General features: G+C 45.4%; 1 protein-coding gene across 5 annotated transcripts in view; it reads left to right on the top strand.

Moving 5' to 3' along the window:
• The window catches only part of AGBL3 (ATP/GTP binding protein like 3), a 279,448-nt gene that overhangs the window by 141,409 nt on the left and 119,344 nt on the right, over window positions 1-18,695 (top strand). For 4 of the 5 annotated variants that reach the window (XR_003856022.1, XM_029597245.1, XM_029597243.1 and 1 more), the window contains exon 14: window positions 1,377-1,445. The exons of the other annotated variant lie outside the window; for it this stretch is intronic. Coding sequence is in view for 3 of the 4 variants with exons in the window: in XM_029597245.1 (XP_029453105.1) it covers window positions 1,377-1,445 (69 nt within the window). In the remaining variant the exon portion in view is untranslated. The remainder of the gene's footprint in view (window positions 1-1,376; window positions 1,446-18,695) is intronic. 5 annotated transcript variants of the gene reach the window in all.

Genomic DNA, 18,695 nt, shown 5'->3' with positions numbered 1-18,695 from the left:
CGTGCATGTAGGTGCACGGTTGGGCCATTTTCAAAGACGAGCTACTCGTTCTCGGCCCAGCTACGTGCGAATATGGTAACTTTTAACATGAACAAGTCTTTTAGAATTCACCCCTAAGAGGATTAACTTTAAACCATGCGCACATGCACCCCTATGCACCCGGTTCCTCAGCCCACACTCTCCCCTCACCCAGTCAGGATTTGGCTATAAAGAACTTTATTCTCAGTTACACCAGACAAGTTAGCAGGCGTAAATATGCGCAGGGAAAATAAGTGTGGGCGTTCCTTTGGCGGCTTATAAAGTAGCAATAGCCCCACCCTGGAACGCCCCTTTTTCATACAGGCAAATTTATTCGTGTGCCATTACTTTCACGAATATGTGAGAGGTTTATAAAATAGCATTTATGTGAATAGGTGCTATTTGTGAGGGTGCAGCTCTGAAAATTCACCTTTAAGGAGTCCGTTTTCAAAGAATGCCTTTCAAAACTGACTATCCCCAAACATCTAAATTTAGCTGCACATTTTTACTGGGCACAGAAGTGAAATGCTGAGCATTTTATGAAAAGCTGACCTCTAAGAGGTTAACTATTCAAGGTCATTTATATCCATTTGTGCGTTTGATATTTAGCACCCTGTCTTGCAAGCACATTGTGCAGTTGCCCTTCCTTCCCATACAGCAACTCTAAAATGGCCCAGATGAAGGCAAAAATCTTGTGGAACTTCAGTCAATTTTTAGGATTGATTTAAAAAAAAAAAAAAAAAAAGATTCTTGCCTGTCCTCATGAAAGTACTCTGAGCAAATCACTGTATCAACATGTATTAGAATTTAAACAAATCTACATAATAAAGAAATGTATTCCTGTCTACAAACTCATCCACCTAAATTTAAAACTCAGTCACTGAAATGGCCTGGGATCACATGATAGCCTTTTCCATAATTTATCCATTTTCAGCTTAGTACTCACCACTAAATTAATATAAATCTCTTTCCTTTTAATGAGCTATTGTGTCCCTAGTTGTAAAGTAAAAGCTCTTCTATCATCCTCACTGGCAGAGCCTCCCTCAACCTCCTCTTCCCTAACAACAATTGCAGTTTATGTAGCCTCTCTTCACAGATAACATCCTTCTTCACTTTACCATAAGCTGTACCCACACCCTGTAGTCCTTCCCAAACCTGAAAATGCTCAGAGAGCCAGAGTCAGGAACCCAACTTGCATCTCCAGAATGACAGTGCCCGAAACTGACCAAAGCATTTCTGGAACAAGCCATGGATAATGCATTGGCTTATTTAACTGCCTCAGCTTTCATCAGCAAGTTTGCATTGTAATCTGCAAATTGTTTGCATTTCAATATCGAATGACTTTCTTTTCTTCCCAGAATGAAACCCAGACATTAAAGGAAAGAGTTCCCTGTACCACTCAGAGCCAAGAGCTAAGACCCAGCAATGTAAGGTTTTCTTAATAAAATGCCATCTGTATTGTAGAAGAGGATGTCTCCTGTAGTCTGTTTTTTTCATTAATTTAATTGTAAGGGATATAGAACTTCAGAGTCCTTGCAGAAAGCAAAATCCTGATTGTTAATCTGTTTGGAAAACATTAATGTGATGCTGAGATAAATGAAAAATGTGATTGGTCTCTGGTAAGGAGACCGAGCCAGAGAAAATTAGATTGGAAGCAGAAGAAAGTGAGTAAAAGAATGAGAGATGAAGGATAAATAAACTAAGTGAATGGGTAAAAGACTGAGAGAGAGGAGGGTGGGAGGAAACGGGAGCATAGAGGAAAGCCTTCAGGAACTTAGGGAGAGGAAAAGGTTAAGGAGAACAGAAATCATGAATTTGGTACTTTTGTAAGTACATTTCCTTCTCACATGTGCTTGGCGTCATCAGATGGAGCTCGGCATGGAAAACTTTGACTGGCACATTGAGCATGCCCAGCAAGCCACTATCCAGGCATCCACACGGGGTTCCTGTTTAGTCTCTTTTTTTCCGTGAAGTGTTTGCCTTGTGGTGTGGTGGAGCTCTGCTCTTTCGATTCGATTTCAGGTGTTTTTTTCCAGGTCTATTTTTGACTGTTCCTGCACAAGGGTCTCTCTTTCACCAGTCTGTGTCCTTCCCATGGCGTGGTAGGTATAGTTTTTCCCTTGTTGCAGTCGATTCCTAGTGTGTCACTCCTTGGTGGCCGCCAGCCATCGACCGCTCGCTGGCTGTTTTTCATGGTGTTGTTAGGTTTTCGACGATGCCCTCAGGGCCCACGGACCATGTCTATCACGGATCTGCGTGAGATCTTTATCCTCTGCCTGGGGGCGTCGCATGATATCTGTGGGTGCCCTCTCTGATCAGATGAACCCCAAAGGCCATCGCTGGATAAGATGGAAAAGCATTTTGGAACCAAAACGTCTGATCCGTCTACTCTGGCGTTGGGGGCGTTGACACCGGGAGGCTGCAGGGAGCCGTTGGATACACCGTCCCTTTCCACTCCTCCATCGGAACCCTCTCTCTTGAGAGGGGCTGGAGATAGGCAGTATCCGGTGTCCTCACATTCCAAGATATCGGGATATTTGCCTTCCTTGGCGCCAGGGAAGGACCAGGTTGAGCATCGAGGGAAGTCCCACAAGCATCGGCACCGGTTGCATGGTGGCACCGAAGCAGCCCCATGGAGAGGAGGCCTCAGCCTCTATCAGATCTGGGAGTACCAAGCGTTCCCCACTGATAATGGTGCTGGACACCAAGCCTCCTCGGGGCTCTGAGGAATCTCTGGTGATGCCTCCTCCTCCTCCTCCTTAATCCGTTTTTTTCTTCAGTGGATTTTCAAGAAGAGTTGGATTGCAGGGTTCAGCTAGTGGTGTTATGAGCCCTGCACGGTATGAAGCCGCTATCGGCACCGGTCCCCATGCCAGTGCCGGAGTTTGCACCATCTCTCTTGGCACCCCTGCTCGAGCATCTAGATGTCCTATTGGGTATACTGCCCATGCAGCTGGTGCCCGGGGTACCATTGGTGCCCCAGAGGCCACCAATGCCCTCCTTCGGCATTGGTGGCCAATTGGTGGCACCTTTGGAGCGATTCCCATCATTGGGTCCTTCGAGGAAGAAGAGTCGATGAGGCCGATGGCACCTGCAGGATTGCTAGTTCCGCAGCCACGATTCCCCAATCCCGGTCTTGGGCAGTCAGGGATTGTAGTGCCGTTGATGCCTTCGATGCCCCTGGGGCTGTCAATGCCCTTGGTGTCCAAACCAACTTGGTGTCCAACCTTGGTGTCCAAACCAAGAGGCTTGAGCAGGGACCCTCTGCTTCAGCCCCCAAGGGATCTTAGCAAGGAGGAGGCCCCATTTGATTTGTTGGGGGGATGATGCTTCTGAGTCCTCTTCAGATGACTCAGGTGATCTTCTTTCAGAACCGTCTCCGCCGGACGAGAGGCATAGGTCCCCTCCAGAAGACATGTCCTTTGCGGGCTTTCTCCAGGCAATGACTGAGGCCATCCGGTTTCAGCTCCTCACTGTGGAGGATGCCCAGCACAAAATGCTGGAAGTCCTCCAGTTCATGGATGCCCCAAAGGAAATAGTGGCGGTCCCAGTCCATGACATCTTCAAGGAACTATTCCTCAGGATCATGGAGGAATGGACACAGGGTGTTCCCAGAAACTAAGGAGTAGTCCCTGTGTCTGGCTTTGTCAATCGGAAGGCGGACGCGATCTACTTAGTGAAGCAAGCGTTGGGATTTGAGAGGTGCCATCTCCTGCATCAATCTGTTGTGGTGGCGTCCGCCCTCAAGAAAGCCAAGCTCTCCCGCACCCATGCCTCTGCTCCTCCAGGTCGGGAGAATAGGGCGTTGGATGTCCTGGAAGGTCTACCAGGGTGTTATGCTCATCGCCCATATTGCCTCCTACCAGCTGTATATGACCCAATACAACTGGAACTTTTAGAAGCAAATCCAGGAGCTGTCGGAGCACCTGCCTCAACAGCAGCAAGATGCATTTGCGGCGGTGGTACAGCAGGGTCTGGAGGCAGGTAAACGCAAGGTGAGATCCACCTACGAATTTTTTGAGACGGCAGCCAGAGTGGCTGCAGCGGTTACTGATGCTCACAGGATGGCCTGGCTCTGTGCCTCGGACCTTTGACTGGAGTTCCAAGAGAAGCTGGGAGATTTGCTTTGCACAGATGAGAATCTCTTCGGAGATAAGATCAGGGTCACAGTGGCCCAGTTGAAGGAACTCCATGAGACCCTTCAGCACCTTTTGATCAGTACTTCTAACCCGCCATCCTCTGAAAATCCTCGTGACAGGGCTCTAGAAAGTCCTATCGCCGGAGGAAATATTGCCCTCTTGCCTCAAGGTCATGCATGCCATGTGCGACCTCCCAGGGTCGCTCCAGGCAACAGCAGGCCCCCAGGACTTAGCCAGCCCCCCAGCAAAGCCCCACTGTGGGGTTTTGACTGGAAGCGGGGGAGCATGAGCCAAACTACCGTACCTTCTACGTCCTGCCCTCCAGTTAGGGGCAGATTGCGTCTTTTTGTGGACCATTGGCTCCACGTTACCTCAAACCTGTGGGTTCTCTCTATTGTTCGCCAAGGGTACCGGCTAAACTTCAGGGATGTCCCCATGGACGCTCCCCCATGTCCTTCGTGGGCCTTGTCTGTTAATCAGGAAATATTGTTGACAGAGCTCTCCGCCCTTCTAAGCGCACTGGAGAAAGTACAGAGAAGGGCAACCAAATGATAAGGGGCATGGAATGGCTGCCCTATGAGAAGATAAGAACATAAGAAATTGCCATGCTGGGTCAGACCAAGGGTCCATCAAGCCCAGCATCCTGTTTCCTACAGAAGTCAAACCAGGCCACAAGAACCTGGCAATTACCCAAACACCAAGAATATCCCATGCTACTGATGCAATTAATAGCAGTGGCTATTCCCTAAGTCAACTTGATTAATAGCAGTTAATGGACTTCTACTCCAAGAACTTATCCAAACCTTTTTTGAACCCAACTACACTAACTGCACTAACCACATCCTCTGGCAACAAATTCCAGAGCTTAATTGTGCGTTGAGTGAGAGAGAATTTTCTCTGATTAGTCTTAAATGTGCTACTTGCTAACTTCATGGAATGCCCCCTAGTCCTCCTATTATCCGAAAGTGTAAATAACCAATTCACATCTTCTCGTTCAAGACCTCTCATGATCTTAAAGACCTCTATCAAATCCCCCCTCAGCCAAAAGGCTAAAGAAGTTAGGTCTGTACAGTTTGGAGAAGAAACGACTGAGGGGGGATATGATAGAAGTCTACAAAATCATGAAAGGACTTGAACAAGTTAATGTAAATCTGTTATTTACTCTCTCAGATAATAAAAGGGCCAGGGGGCACTCCATGAAGTTAGCAAGCAGCTCATTTAAAACAAATCAAAGAAAATTATTTTCACTCAGCACATAGTTAAGCTCTGGAATTCATTGCCAGAGGATGTGGTTTCAGCAGTTAGTGTAACTGGGTTTAAAAAAGGTTTGGATAAGTTCCCAGAGAAAAAATCCATAAACTGCTATTAGAGTAATTAATAAGCAATAGTAGCTTTTAATTTATCTGATGTTTAGGTACTTGCCAGGTACTTGTGACTTGGATTGGCCACTGTTGGAAACAGGACACTGGGCTTGGTGGACCCTTGGTCTGTTCCAGTATGGCATATCTTATGTTCTTATGTTAGGTTCTTATAGCCGGAACGGTCAAGCTTGTTCCTCTGTGCCAAAGGGACCGGGGGTTCTAATCTCAGTATTTCTTGATAGCTAAGAACACAGGGAGCCTCCATGGCCCCTTGACTTCTCTGATGACGTGTCTCAGGTATTGGTAGCTTCCAGGAAGCCTTCCACCAGAAAGTCTTACTGACTGAAGTGGAAGAGGTTCTTCATCTGGTGCAAGGGTCATGGCTTGAATCAGTTCGCTTGTCCCACTCCAAAGTTGCTGGACTATCTGTGGCACCTCTCGAAGGCTGGGTTGAAAACCAATTCAGTTAGGGTACACCTGAGTGCAGTCTGCGTGAACCATCAGGGTGTTGGTGGTACGTCCATCTCTGTGCAGCCCATTGTGTCCTGGGACCTCAACGTGGTATTGGCACAGCTCAAGCGAGATCCTTTCGAGCCTCTGTGCTCCGATCTGAAGTTTCTGACCTGGAAGGTTCTCTTCCTGATGGCGGTCTCTTCGGCAAATTGGGTTATTTATTTATTTATTTATTTATTTATTTATTTGTTTGGGTTAGTGAACTTCAGGCTTAGGTTACGTATCCGCCCTACACAACATTTTTTCATTATAGTGTGGTTCTGCGTACGCATCCTAAATTCCTGCCTAGGGTGGTGACTGATTTTCATCTAAATCAATCTATCATTCTGCCCACCTTTTTTCCCTAGGCCTCATTCACATCAGGGCGAACGGGTTCTGCACAGTTTGGATTGCAAAAGGGCCTTAGCTTTCTATCTAGAACGCACAGCAGACCACAGGCGGTCCATGCAACTCTTCATATCATTTGATAAGAATAGACTGGGAATTGTGGTGGGCAAGCAAACTCTGTCACACTGGCTGGCAGATTGTATCTCTTTCTGCTATGTGCAGGCAGGCCTTTAGCTTGGAGGCCCTGTCAAGGATCGCTCTGTGAGAGTTATGGTGACATCGGTAGCCCATTTGCGGGTGGTTCCCATTGCCAAAATCTGCAAGGCTGCGATGTGGAGTTCCCTACACACGTTTGCTGCCCACTACTGTTTGGACAAGGATGGCCAACTTGACAATAGCTTCAGCCAATCTGTCCTTCAAAATCTCTTTCAGCTGAAACCCAACTCCTCCTGCCTGGGGTCCATTGTTCAGTTCAGGCTGTCTTCCTCTGTTGCCAACAGCACTGTGATATTTTGTGCCTGTTGGTACCCAGTTCGGTGTCTGTTGGTCCTTGTTTTTGCTTGGAGCAGCCTGTAGCTTGGTATTCACCCACATGTGAGGACTACCATCCTGCTTGTCCTAGGAGAAAGCAGTGTTGAATACCTGAAACAGGTATTCTAGGACACCAGGATGTTAGTCCTCAGGAAACCCGTCCGCCACCCCACGGAGTTGGTTTCTCCTGCGTTTTGTTGTTTTATTTTTTCACTCGTGAATTCTATGCTATGAAACTAAAAAGGAACCCCGCATGGGTGCACAGATAGTGGCATGCTGGGCATGCTCAGTGTGCCAATCAAAGTTTCTAGAAACTTTGACAAATGTTTTCCGTGCCGGGCTCCATCTGATGATGTCACCTCAATAAAGACTTATCATCCTGCTGTCCTAGGAGAGCACCTGTTACAGGTAAGCAACTCTGCTTTGTCCTATGATCCACCAGTCCAGAACCATGAGGGTATCTTCCCTAGTCCAGCACCTGGAGGCAGAGTTGTAAATTCTTTTGATGAATTCAGCCTTGTATGTTATCTATGGAATCCAAAACAACCAGTATTCTCTGCCTCCAGCTACTGGATGGTTAGTTGCACAAGTTCACCGGAGTTTTCAACTTAATTTTAATTTTTAATGTTATTTTATCTACGATTTACCTAAATATTTGGGTCTTTATACTGAGTCTCTAGGCTCACCTTGCTTTATGGCCAGCTCCTGTGTATTGTCTCTCCTGCAGTGATGCTTGCCGCCCACTGATTAACTGACTCATTATTTCACTTTGGGTGAAAACTGTTCGAGTCTGATCTCAGCACTCCTATTTTGGAAGAGAGTTACAGATTGAATTTCTTATAGGCTCCTTGTTCAATCCTTCCTGAGTCCCAGGTTTCCCAGTGTTTTTGCTGAGTCGTGCCTTAACGGCAGTTTTGGCTATGTTTGTATCGCTATCGGTGGTAAGACCACCCCCCCCCCCCTCACAATAGAGTCAGAAACCTCCTTGAAGGCATCTCTCTCTCTAAGAAGGGAGTTTCGAACAAATCAAGTCCATTTTAAATGATGGTTCAGTGGTTGCTAAGGACATGGCAGCCATTTTGAAGCTGCCGCATGTGTCAGCTGCCACAAGCAGGGGAAGCTGCCCTTCAGCACAGAGCCCTCAAAACTTATTTACAGAGCAGGCTTTTCATCTGAGCTCTGGAAATGATACAGAGGCTGCAGAGAGGGCTGAGTTTTACCTTTTAAAATTTTAATTTCCTGCACCAAGCATTCCAAGCCTTGCAGAACAAGGGAGACTCAGAAGACACTGCAGCAAGATTTTGCTCAACATGGTTTGGCTGTTAGTGTCAGAAAAAGAGGAAACTGAACCTGAGGAGCCAGGTCCAAGTTCACAAGCTGTTATTTACCCTCCAGTTTACCTGATTGATGAGGATTTGAATGTTGGCAGCTCAGGATCCTTGGAAGAGGGTGAAATCCAGGAGGAGGAGGAGGACTCTATGAGGCTGTTCCATAAGAAAGAAATGCTTGCCCTGATTTTACAGGTAACATCAGCTCTATGGTTGGCTGAGGAAAGGGTAGAGGAATACCCCAAATGGGACCCAATTTTAAAGGTTCATGCAGATCGTTGTCTTCTTTCCCCATACATTCAGAGATTGAATCTATGATGTTGACTGAATGGGATTCTCCTGAAACTGGCTTCAGACATCCAAAGGTTTTCAGTAAGCTTTAGCCACTGCCTACAGAGTCATAGGAATGCCTTTTCAGGATGCCGAAGGTGGATACAATGGTGCAGCTGTAGCCAGGAGAACCATCATACCATTAGAAGGCAGGGCTGCCTTAAGGGATACACAAGACCAAAAAAATTGAATTAATTCTTAAAAACATATTTTTGGCAAATTCCATCACGTTACAGTCAGCTAAATGCACTAGATACATGGCAAGATCATTACTGCACTGGATCCAGCATCTATCGGAGGAAAAGGAGGCTGCTAGATTGGAGTCCGCACCTGCCTATTTAGCAAATGCCTTATCTGATACTGTTAGGATGTTAGCAAAGTCCTTGGCACTGACTGTCAGAGCCAGGAGATTGCTCTGGCTTTGTAACTGAGCTGTAGACTCTTTCTCCAAGGCTCGCCTTTGTAGCTTGCCCTTTAAAGGCAGTTATCTTTTTGGAGGGGAGTTGGCTAGACTGGTGGAAAGTCTACGAGAGACCAAATCGCACAGACTTCCCAAAGATAGGGATAATCCAGTTTCCATTCCTTTTGGGGGAGCAGTATAATGAAGCAAGGAGGTTTAGATCATTAAAGGGGTTTTCCCAACAGTCTGCTAAAGGGAATGGCAAGTTTCATTCCTTTTGTGGAGCTAGAAGGCCTCATGGAGATTCGGTGCGGTCTTCAGCCTCAGGCCAGTCCTCACAATGAGTCCCAGGGGGGATTCACTCCTTGACTTCTCCAAAAGGAGGAAGACTACAAAGTTAACTCAAGGAGTGGATCCAGATAACTTCGACCAATGGGTCCTAAATATCATTCGCAATGGCTATTCCAAAGATTTTCAGTTCCCTGGTATGAGCAGAGACCTGAAGTTGTGTGCTGCTGTATAAGTTGACTCTGGCATTTGCTGACAATCATTGATTTTATATTGGATGAGAATCTAACCACTGAGTTCTGATTACGATTGTGGATTTTTGAAGCCCCTGAGGCAGCGGCTTTTGAGCCGCGAAACTCGGCCTGAGTCGGGCGAATTGTTAACACGTCTCTGTTTGAATAAACAATTGAAAAAGATCCAGGCATCTATTTTTTGTGTTTATCCTGTTTCCCGGGAGTATGACCGTAAAAAAGCCCTGAGCTGGTCTGGTTCTAAATATACATATTGTACATTCCTGTATCTTATTTATTTATTTATTTAAAGTCTTCTATACTGATGTTAGTCGAAACATCACCTCGGTTTACATGGAACAAAAGCAACGGAAATTACAAGTAATGGGAAGGGTAGGGGGTACAAAAAACCAATAGGAGAGCAGAGAAGCATAGGAACAATTAACAAGTGAACTATAATGTCATAAGAACAAGTTCATAATCAGATTCAGGTCATGATCCATCACAATTCAATATTTATCAAGGGTGTTGGGGAAAGGCTTGTTTGAATAGCCAGGTTTTGAGCTAGGCTCTGAATTTGGTGATGCAAGGTTCAAGTCTGAGGTGGGTTGGGAGTGAGTTCCAGTGCATAGGTCCAGCAATGGAGAGCGCCCGATCCCTTGTAGCTGTGAGGTGTGCTTTCTTTAGGGATGGCACCTGGAGGGACCCTTTGTTAGTAGTCCTTGTCGGTCGATTCGAGCAGGCAAGTTGGAGGGGATCTACCAGCTAGTTGGAGTGATGGGTATATAAGGCTTTATGGATAATGGTCAGGGATTTAAAGAGGATGCGGGAGGGAATAGGGAGCCAGTGTAGGTCCTTCAGTATAGGGGAAATATGGTCGTATTTATGAGCGTTGGAGAGGGTTCTGGCTACAGTATTCTGTAGCATTTGGAGGGGCTTTAAGGAGGAGTAGGGTAGGCCAAGAAAGAGGGAGTTACAGTAATCCATCTTGGATGCCAGTGTAGCCTGGACGACAGTGCGGAAGTCACTAGCGTGAAGGAGAGGTTTCAGGTTTTTTAAGACTTTAAGTTTGAAGAAACCCTCTTTGAGTATGGCACTGATATGTTTTTTGAAGTTCAGTTGTTGGTCGATTAGGACCCCCAGGTTCCTTGCGCAGGGCTGTGCATGAGGAATCTTGATAGCAGAGTCAATTGTGAGTGCGGGATTGGTAGGGGGGTGATGGGATATGAGGAGGAGTTCAACATTATACAACATTATACAACATTTTCAGGATATTTTAATACAAAGCTAGCGCCTAGCTGGATAACCTCTGGTCTCATTGAGAGAAACTCCTTACGTCTCAACTGGGTTACTTTTATAATGTCCGGGTAAATCCAAATTGGATGACCAAAAAAGGATACCTGCCTATTTTTCTTTCTTTCAGAAAGAAAAGCAAATGAGATAAGCATAGGCTTCCTTAAATTAATCTCTGAATCCAGTGAGGTTTCAAGAAAGTTAGTTAAATCAAATTTCCCACTTGAGGGCCAGCTGTAGCTTGCTCCATTGTTAAATCTCTTTGCTGGAGGTAGTAAGCCTTTACAATAGCCGGAGTCGCTGCTTCTGGAATCTTAAGAACACGATTCATATAAATCTTGAACCTGTCCAGGGGGGAAGTTAAATGCTGGACCGGGAAATTAAGAACTCTCAAATTATGAGCTCTCAATGAGTTCTCTTCTCCCTCCAATGTTTTGCTAGTTATTTTTTCAGATATTAACTTCTGTTGCATTTTTTCTATTAAATCAACTCTTTTTTCCAAGCCATCGATGTTTTCATTAAATATTATCAATTTGTTATTAGTTATCGTTTGCTCTCTAGTATCTAAAATTACTTGAGAGAGAGATTTAATGGATTGTTCTATAGATTTCAGCGCCGTCCAAATACCTTCTTATGTATTCATAGTCGAAGTTGAAATCCCAATCCCTGCAGTCATAGCTCTTAAACGGTTTTCTCCCTCCTCCATGTTGCCTTGCTTGCACCGCATGGTTCCTTGCAGATTAGGGGTTATTTCTCCCTGATATCTCACTTCCAACGGGTGTGATATAACCTCCTCCAAAGTTCTCCCCGGGTAGACTACCTCCTCTCGCACTCCTCTAGACTCTCCTTCTCGTGTCGCCATGCTTGCTCCACCCCGGGACACCGCCTGGGGAGCTTCCATTGAAACTGGTCTGCCTGGCTCCGAATTGATGTTACTTGGAAGTGCGGGTCTCTTAGACTCACCGGAGCTCAAGGAGATGTCAGGGGTGAGGACGCATGCTCCAGCGTCTCTTTCCCATCGACCAAGCTCACCAGCGTGGAGGATGTTGCTCCCGCGAAGAATCCGTCGATTTGGGGCTGAGAGGACTCCTGAGGGGATAAGCTGTCATTCGCCCCCTCAGTCTCCCCTTCCTCTTAGTATGAGCCATAATGCCCCCCCACAAATTTGAAATCGGCCTTCTTAATTCCAAAGAATTACAAATCTGCCTCATATATGCCCCCCCCCCCCCCCCCCCCAGCCTACTGGAACACGACCCATTACCTTCATTGAATTTATATCTGACAATCTCAATATTGACACCGCTGCTGTAATACTAGGAGACTTCAACCTCCATGTGGACGCCATCCCTACCACCTCGTCCTGTGAGATCTTCCTTAACTCCCTTCTTGCCCTTGGTTTCAGACAACTCATCACCTCCCCCACACATAAAGCAGGTCATACCCTTGACCTTATCTTCGTCAATTCCTGTGTACACTCTCCCCACTCATCTGACATTATCCCTGTCCCACGGTCAGACCACTCTCTTATTAATGTACTCCTCTCCATAGAATTGCCCTCCTCTATCACCCCCACACATAGTAACAAAATCTCCTTTCGCAAACCATGCGCCACTGAAGACCTCATCTCTGCTTTCGACAATTTTACCAACAACCTAGACCTCACCAACCCCGATGCCGCCCTTTCCTCCTGGAACAATCTCACCACCACCATAGCCAATGAAATTTGCCCTATCATCAATAAAGAAATACACCACTCTCAGTCAGCTAAAAAACCCTGGTACACCACTGATTTAAAAAATCTAAAAAACAACCTCAGAAGTAAAGAAAGAACCTGGCGCAAAAATCCTACTCCTAAGCACGCAGCCATTTACAAATCTACACTACACGCCTACAGACTCTCTACCCTCCAAACTAAGCGCGACTATTACTCTGCAAAAATCCATAATTACCAATTCAATGCAAATGCTTTATTCTCGTATGTGGCAGAACTCACTAAATCTACCCCCCCGCCACAGATGAACAAGACAATAGCAAATGCGAAGAACTCGCCCTCTATTTCAAAACTAAAATATCAAACCACCTCCTATGCTTCCCATCCAACCCCTCTCCAGCCAATCCGCTCCCTAAATATCCCAACCTCAACTTTGAGTTTCTTGATTTAACCTTCACCAAGGAAATTAAATCCATTTTAAAAAGAATCAAATCCATTACACACACCTCTGACACTATCCCCACTAAAGCATTTCCATTCCCTCCATCATTGTGAAACCCCTTTCCAACATAATCAACTGCTCCCTCTCCCATGGCAAAGTCCCAGACCCCCTCAAACTTGCTGTTGTCAAGCCTCTCCTCAAAAAACCCACCCTTGACCCCACCAACCCTTCAAACTACCGACCTATCTCTAACCTTCCCTTCATATCTAAAATTATGGAAAAGATAGTCAATTCACAGCTCTATGACTATCTGGAAGACCATAATATTCTCCACCGCTCTCAATTCGGCTTCCGTAAGTCTCGTAACACGGAAAGCCTCTTACTTTCATTGACTGACACTCTCCTCAAGGGCATGGACCACGGACAATCCTTTATCCTGGCCCTTCTTGACATATCATCTGCCTTCGACACTATCAGTCACAAAATCCTCCTTACCCCGCCTGAGATTGGCATCCTCAGGCACAGCCATCCACTGGTTTTCCTTCTACTTCAATAATAGAGGCTACGCTGTAAGGATTGCAAATTCCGAATCATCACACATCCCCCTTACCCAAGGCATCCCAAAGGGCTCTTTACTCTTCTCCACGCTCTTTAATATATACCTGTTACCCGCTCTGCCACCTCCGACCTTGGTCTTAAGCTTTTCTTATATGCAGACGATGTCCAAATCCTCGTCCCTATTCAAGAATCCCTCACAAATCTCTTAAGTTTTGGGAAACATTCCTCGCCTCCATTAACACCCTACTCTCTAACCTCCACCTTGCTTTAAACTCCTCCAAAACTGAACTCATCATTTCAAATCACCCTGACCGGACGCCACCCTCTGCTTGTGACCTCACCTTCCCCTCAAATGCTCTTCCCGTCTCAATTCGGTTTCCGTACATTCTTCAACACCGAGACACTTCTAATCACCCTCACTGACACCATCCTAAAATGTTTTGACAAAGGCCAATCATACTTACTTGCCCTAATTGACATATTCTCTGCCTTTGACACTGTAAACCACAACATTCTACTAACCCGCCTCAAAGAAATTGGAATATCTGGAACCCCCCTCCACTGGTTTGAATCATATCTAACCAATAGACTTTACAACTTTAGAATTGATGACATTGAATCTAAACCTATACATCTATCCAGGGGTGTTCCTCAAGGCTCCTCCCTCTCCTCTACCCTCTTCAATATCTACTTGCTTCCTCTTTGCCAACTCCTCTCTGATTTAAGCCTCCCTCACTTTATTTATGCCAACGACATACAAATACTCATCCCCATCACAGACTCCTTAAACAACACCCTAAAAACCTGGAAAAACGCCCTATCATCAATCAATAGCCTTCTCACTAGCCTTAATCTTTCCCTCGATACATCCAAAACGGAATTTATGATCATCTCGCCATCCAATAACCCCATAAAATCACTGCCCCAAGCTATTACATTCTCACAGCAAGTACGAGACCTAGTTGTCACCATAGATAATCACCTCAACTTAAAATGATTTATAGGGTCAACCATGAAAGAATGCTATTTTAAAACTTAACACCCTTAAGAAACTCAGACCACTCTTCCACCAGAATGACTTCCGCACTGTACTGCAAGCCACCATACTCTCCAAAATATTGTATCTCCCTACTCCTCGGTCTCCCCAAAGCCTCTCTTAAACCCTTACAAATGCTTCAAAACTCCACTGCCAGAATTCTCACAAATACCTGCAAAAAAGACCAAATCACACCCATCTTCAGAGACCTTCACTGGCTCCCCATCTCCTCCCGTATCATCTACAAAACACTTCACCATCTTACATAAAACCTTCCACAACCAGAACATGCATTGGTTAAACGATTCCATACAATTCCACACCGCCAACAGACCAACTAAATCCTCCTATAAAGGCACCCTATGCATTCCCTCACCTAAGCTATCCCACCTCAACACCACTAAAGAACGTGCTCTATCGATTGCAGGTCAATCAACCTGGAATTCCATGCCTCCAGATCTCAGAAAAGAGCAGTGCACTCAAAAATTAAAAAAAAACCCAACTCAAAACCTGGCTCTTCAAACAAGCTTACCCCTAACTCTTCCTACCTCATTCTCAGATTAATTTTTTAGCCCAACCCATTATATCCCCATCCCTCCTTCATGCCCTCCCCTTTGTTCATGTCTGTTCCAGTGTTTTTTTGCAACCCCGCAATTGGCCTCTCCACTCCCTATGTTATCATATAGCCATGTTCTCATATAGTTATTTTGTTGCGTTTGCCCTATCCCCTGAAATTCCTCCATTTCTTTAACTCCTTTGTTACCACTGATCCAGTTTTATGTAACTCTTTTTCCAGTTAACACTGTTCTATGTAAACCGGCATGATGTACATACGAATGTCAGTAGATAAAAACCTTAAATAAATAAATAAATAAATAAATAAATAAAATAAATCCTCCATTTAATTTTCCATTCCCTTTTTAATAATTCCTAACATTCTGTTTGCTTTTTTGATTGCCACAGCACACTGGGCTGATGATTTCAATATATTATCCACTATGACACCTAGATCTTTTTCCTGGGTGGTAGCTCCTAAGATAGAACCTAACATTGTATAACAACAGCAAGGGTTATTTTTCCCTATATACACTTGTCCATTTTAAATTTCTTCTGCCATTTGGAAGCCTAATCTTCCAGTCTTGCAAAATCCTCCTGCAATTCATCACAATCCGCTTGAGATTTAACTACTCTGCATAATTTAGTATCATCCACAAATTTGATCACCTCACTCGTTGTACCCCTTTCCAGATCAAAAAGCACCGGTCCAAGTACAGATCCCTGAGGCAATCCACTGTTTACCTTTTTCCACTGTGAAAAGTGACCATTTAATCCTACTCTGTTTCCTGTCTTTTAACCAACTTGCAATCCACAAAAGGACATCATCTCTTCAGGGACAGTCCTGGGGTCAGTCGTTTTGGAGTGCCCAAAGACCATTTCGGGGTGCCGCCAGTGGTAGTGCATCTGGAGTTAAGTCCTCGCAATGAAGCGAGGTTGGTCCACTCCATCGTTCCTATTATAGGAGGTCACGTGGCGTGGTTTTACAAGGAGTGGGCCAGGATTATTCAGGACAGGTTCTCAGTGTGGTAAAGGACGGCTATGCTTTAGAATTTGCTTGTCCTGTCCGCAAATTATTTCTGGTTTCCCCTTGCAGCTCCTTAGACAAACAGGTGGTGGTTCGGGAAACGCTGGACCATCTGCGACAGCTGGGAACAGTGATTCTGTTTCCCTGCCAGGAGATTTGCATGGGAAGATATTCCATTTACTTCGTGGTCCCAAAGAAGAAAGGCACTTTTCGGCTGATTCTTGATTTAAAAAATGTAAATGCAGTGCTCAATGTTTCGTATTTCTGGATGGAAACCCTAAGGCCAGTGAATAGCGGTGGTTCACAAGAGAGAATTTCTGACATCTCTCGATCTAACGGAAGTGTATCTGCACATTCCCATTCATCCAGATTCACAGTGTTTTCTGTGCTTCTTGATTCTGGGACAACATTTTCCTTTTGGGTTGGCCATGGCGCCATGCACCTTCACCAAGGTGATGGTGGTGGTGGCAGCGGCTCTCTGGTAGGAAGGGGTGCTGGTGCATCCTTATCTGAACAGCTAGCTTATCAGGATGAATTCAGAGATTCTTTGTCGTTAATTGGTTCAGAAGATTCTCGGCATTCTCCAGTCACTCGGTTGGGTGGTGAATGTGATGAAGAGTCACCTGTTGCCGGCGCAGTCCTTGGAGTATCTGGAAGCTCGGTTCGACATACTAGTAGGCAAAGTGTATCTCACAGATGAGCGTGTTTTGAAACCACTTGTTGCAGTTACCAATGCCCAAGGTCTGGGATTATTTGCAAGTTCTGGGCTCTATGGCTTCAATCTTGGATTTGGTGCCATGGGTGTTTGCGCATATGAAACTGCTGCAGAGGGCTCTTTTGGCTCGGTGGAACCCGGTCTCGGAGGAGTTTTAGCTTCATTTGCCACTCGAAGGGTTCACACGAGAGAGCCTCTGCTGGTGGCTTCTGATTTTCAGTCTTGTTCCAGGTGTGGACCTCAAAGTCCCGGATTGGGTGGTGATTACTACCGATGCCAGTCTCTCTGGTTGGGGAGCAGTATGTCAACATCAGTCGGCTCATGGTGGCTGGTCCGCGAAAGAGTCTGCATGGTGAAATCAACTATTTGGAAACCAGAGCGGTCCACTTAGCCTTACAGAAATTTCTACTGTTAGTGAGAGGTCAATCAGTGAGGATTCTCTCAGACAATGCGATGACAGTGGCTTATATCAATCAGCAGGGTGGAACCAAGAGACTCAAGAGTTGATTCTTTGGGTGGAATAACACCTGGAGCAAATAACGGCGCCTCACATCACCAGAGTCGAAAACGTTCAAGTGGATTACTTGAGTCGCACAGTGTTAGATCTGGGTGACTGGGAATTGTCAAAGTCCACAATGCAGCTCATTCATGAGAGGTGGGGCTCTTCCCACATGGACTTAATGATGACTCATCAGAATGCCAAAGCGTTTCGGTTTTTCAGAGAGCACGGGGCCGAGGATGTCGATGTGCTGGTACTACCGTGGCCTTGGGAGTTCTACTTTGTCTTTCCTCCCTGGCTACTTGTAGGCAAGGTGTTGCATCAAATAGAAAAGCATCAGGGTAAAGTGGTGCTGGTGGCTCTGGAATGGCTACAGCGTCCATGGTTCACGAATCTAGTCAACCTGGCCATGGATGGTCCAATTTCCTTCGGTCACCTAGCGGGTCTTCTTCATCAGGGACCCATATTTTCAGACCAGACAGCTCATTTTTGTCTAGCAGCATGGCTTTTGAGAGGCAGTGATTGAGATGTAATGGTTATCCTGAGGCAGTTATTGCTACATTGTTGCAGGCCAGGAGAAAGTCTACTAATATTTCGTACATATAGGTCTGGAAGGTTTTTTTTTTTTTTTATAATTTTTTATTTTGCATAATTCCATTAATACATTTATCCAGTATAATGTTTAACAAGAAAAACAGGATATACATAATTATTTAAAGTCTCCCGTAATTAATACCTTAGAAAAAGACCACAGAAATTATATAACTAAATCCAATATCTTTCCAATGATAGTGTTATCCAGTATTCCTGAGTACAAAACAATTGCTAAGGAGAGATCAAAAAATAAACTAGAGCAATTTTTTTCAAAAAGAGATATTTACCATATACAGTGAGAGGTAGCAGAACTTTTTTTTTTTTTTTTAACCAACTATTCGGAAGTTGTTGTTCCTTGTGTTACATAAGGGTTTTTCGTGTGCCCTTGGGCCTCGGCCAACCCCAGACGGATCCAGGACCGAACCGAGGGTTGGCGGCATGTCCCAGCATGGCAGAGCCACAGTCTTACCCTCTGCTATGCTCCCAAGCCAACAAGATGATGTTGGAAGGTGAACAATCCTCCAACCATTCCAAGCCCTTTCGGACCTGCTGCTTAGAATCGGCATGGAGCAGCAGGCTGGCTTGAGGATGAGGGCAGACGGAGGCCTTGACATGAAGACATAAGACTACGACTGAGGCGAAAACATCACAGACGAAGGCTGATGCGTCGGCATCACAGATGAGGGCTGATGCGAAGACATGACAAACAAAGCAGATGCGACGGCATCACAGACGAGACGAGGAACTTGACGAAGTCGAGATGAGAAGCTGGGAAGGTTAGACATTGGTACTGTCTCTCA

Source organism: Rhinatrema bivittatum, chromosome 4 (genome assembly GCF_901001135.1).
Source record: "Rhinatrema bivittatum chromosome 4, aRhiBiv1.1, whole genome shotgun sequence".
In the NCBI taxonomy this organism is placed as follows: Eukaryota; Metazoa; Chordata; class Amphibia; order Gymnophiona; family Rhinatrematidae; genus Rhinatrema; species Rhinatrema bivittatum.
The sequence above is the reverse complement of the archived record's forward strand: the minus strand, read 5'-3'. Positions and strand labels throughout refer to the sequence as shown.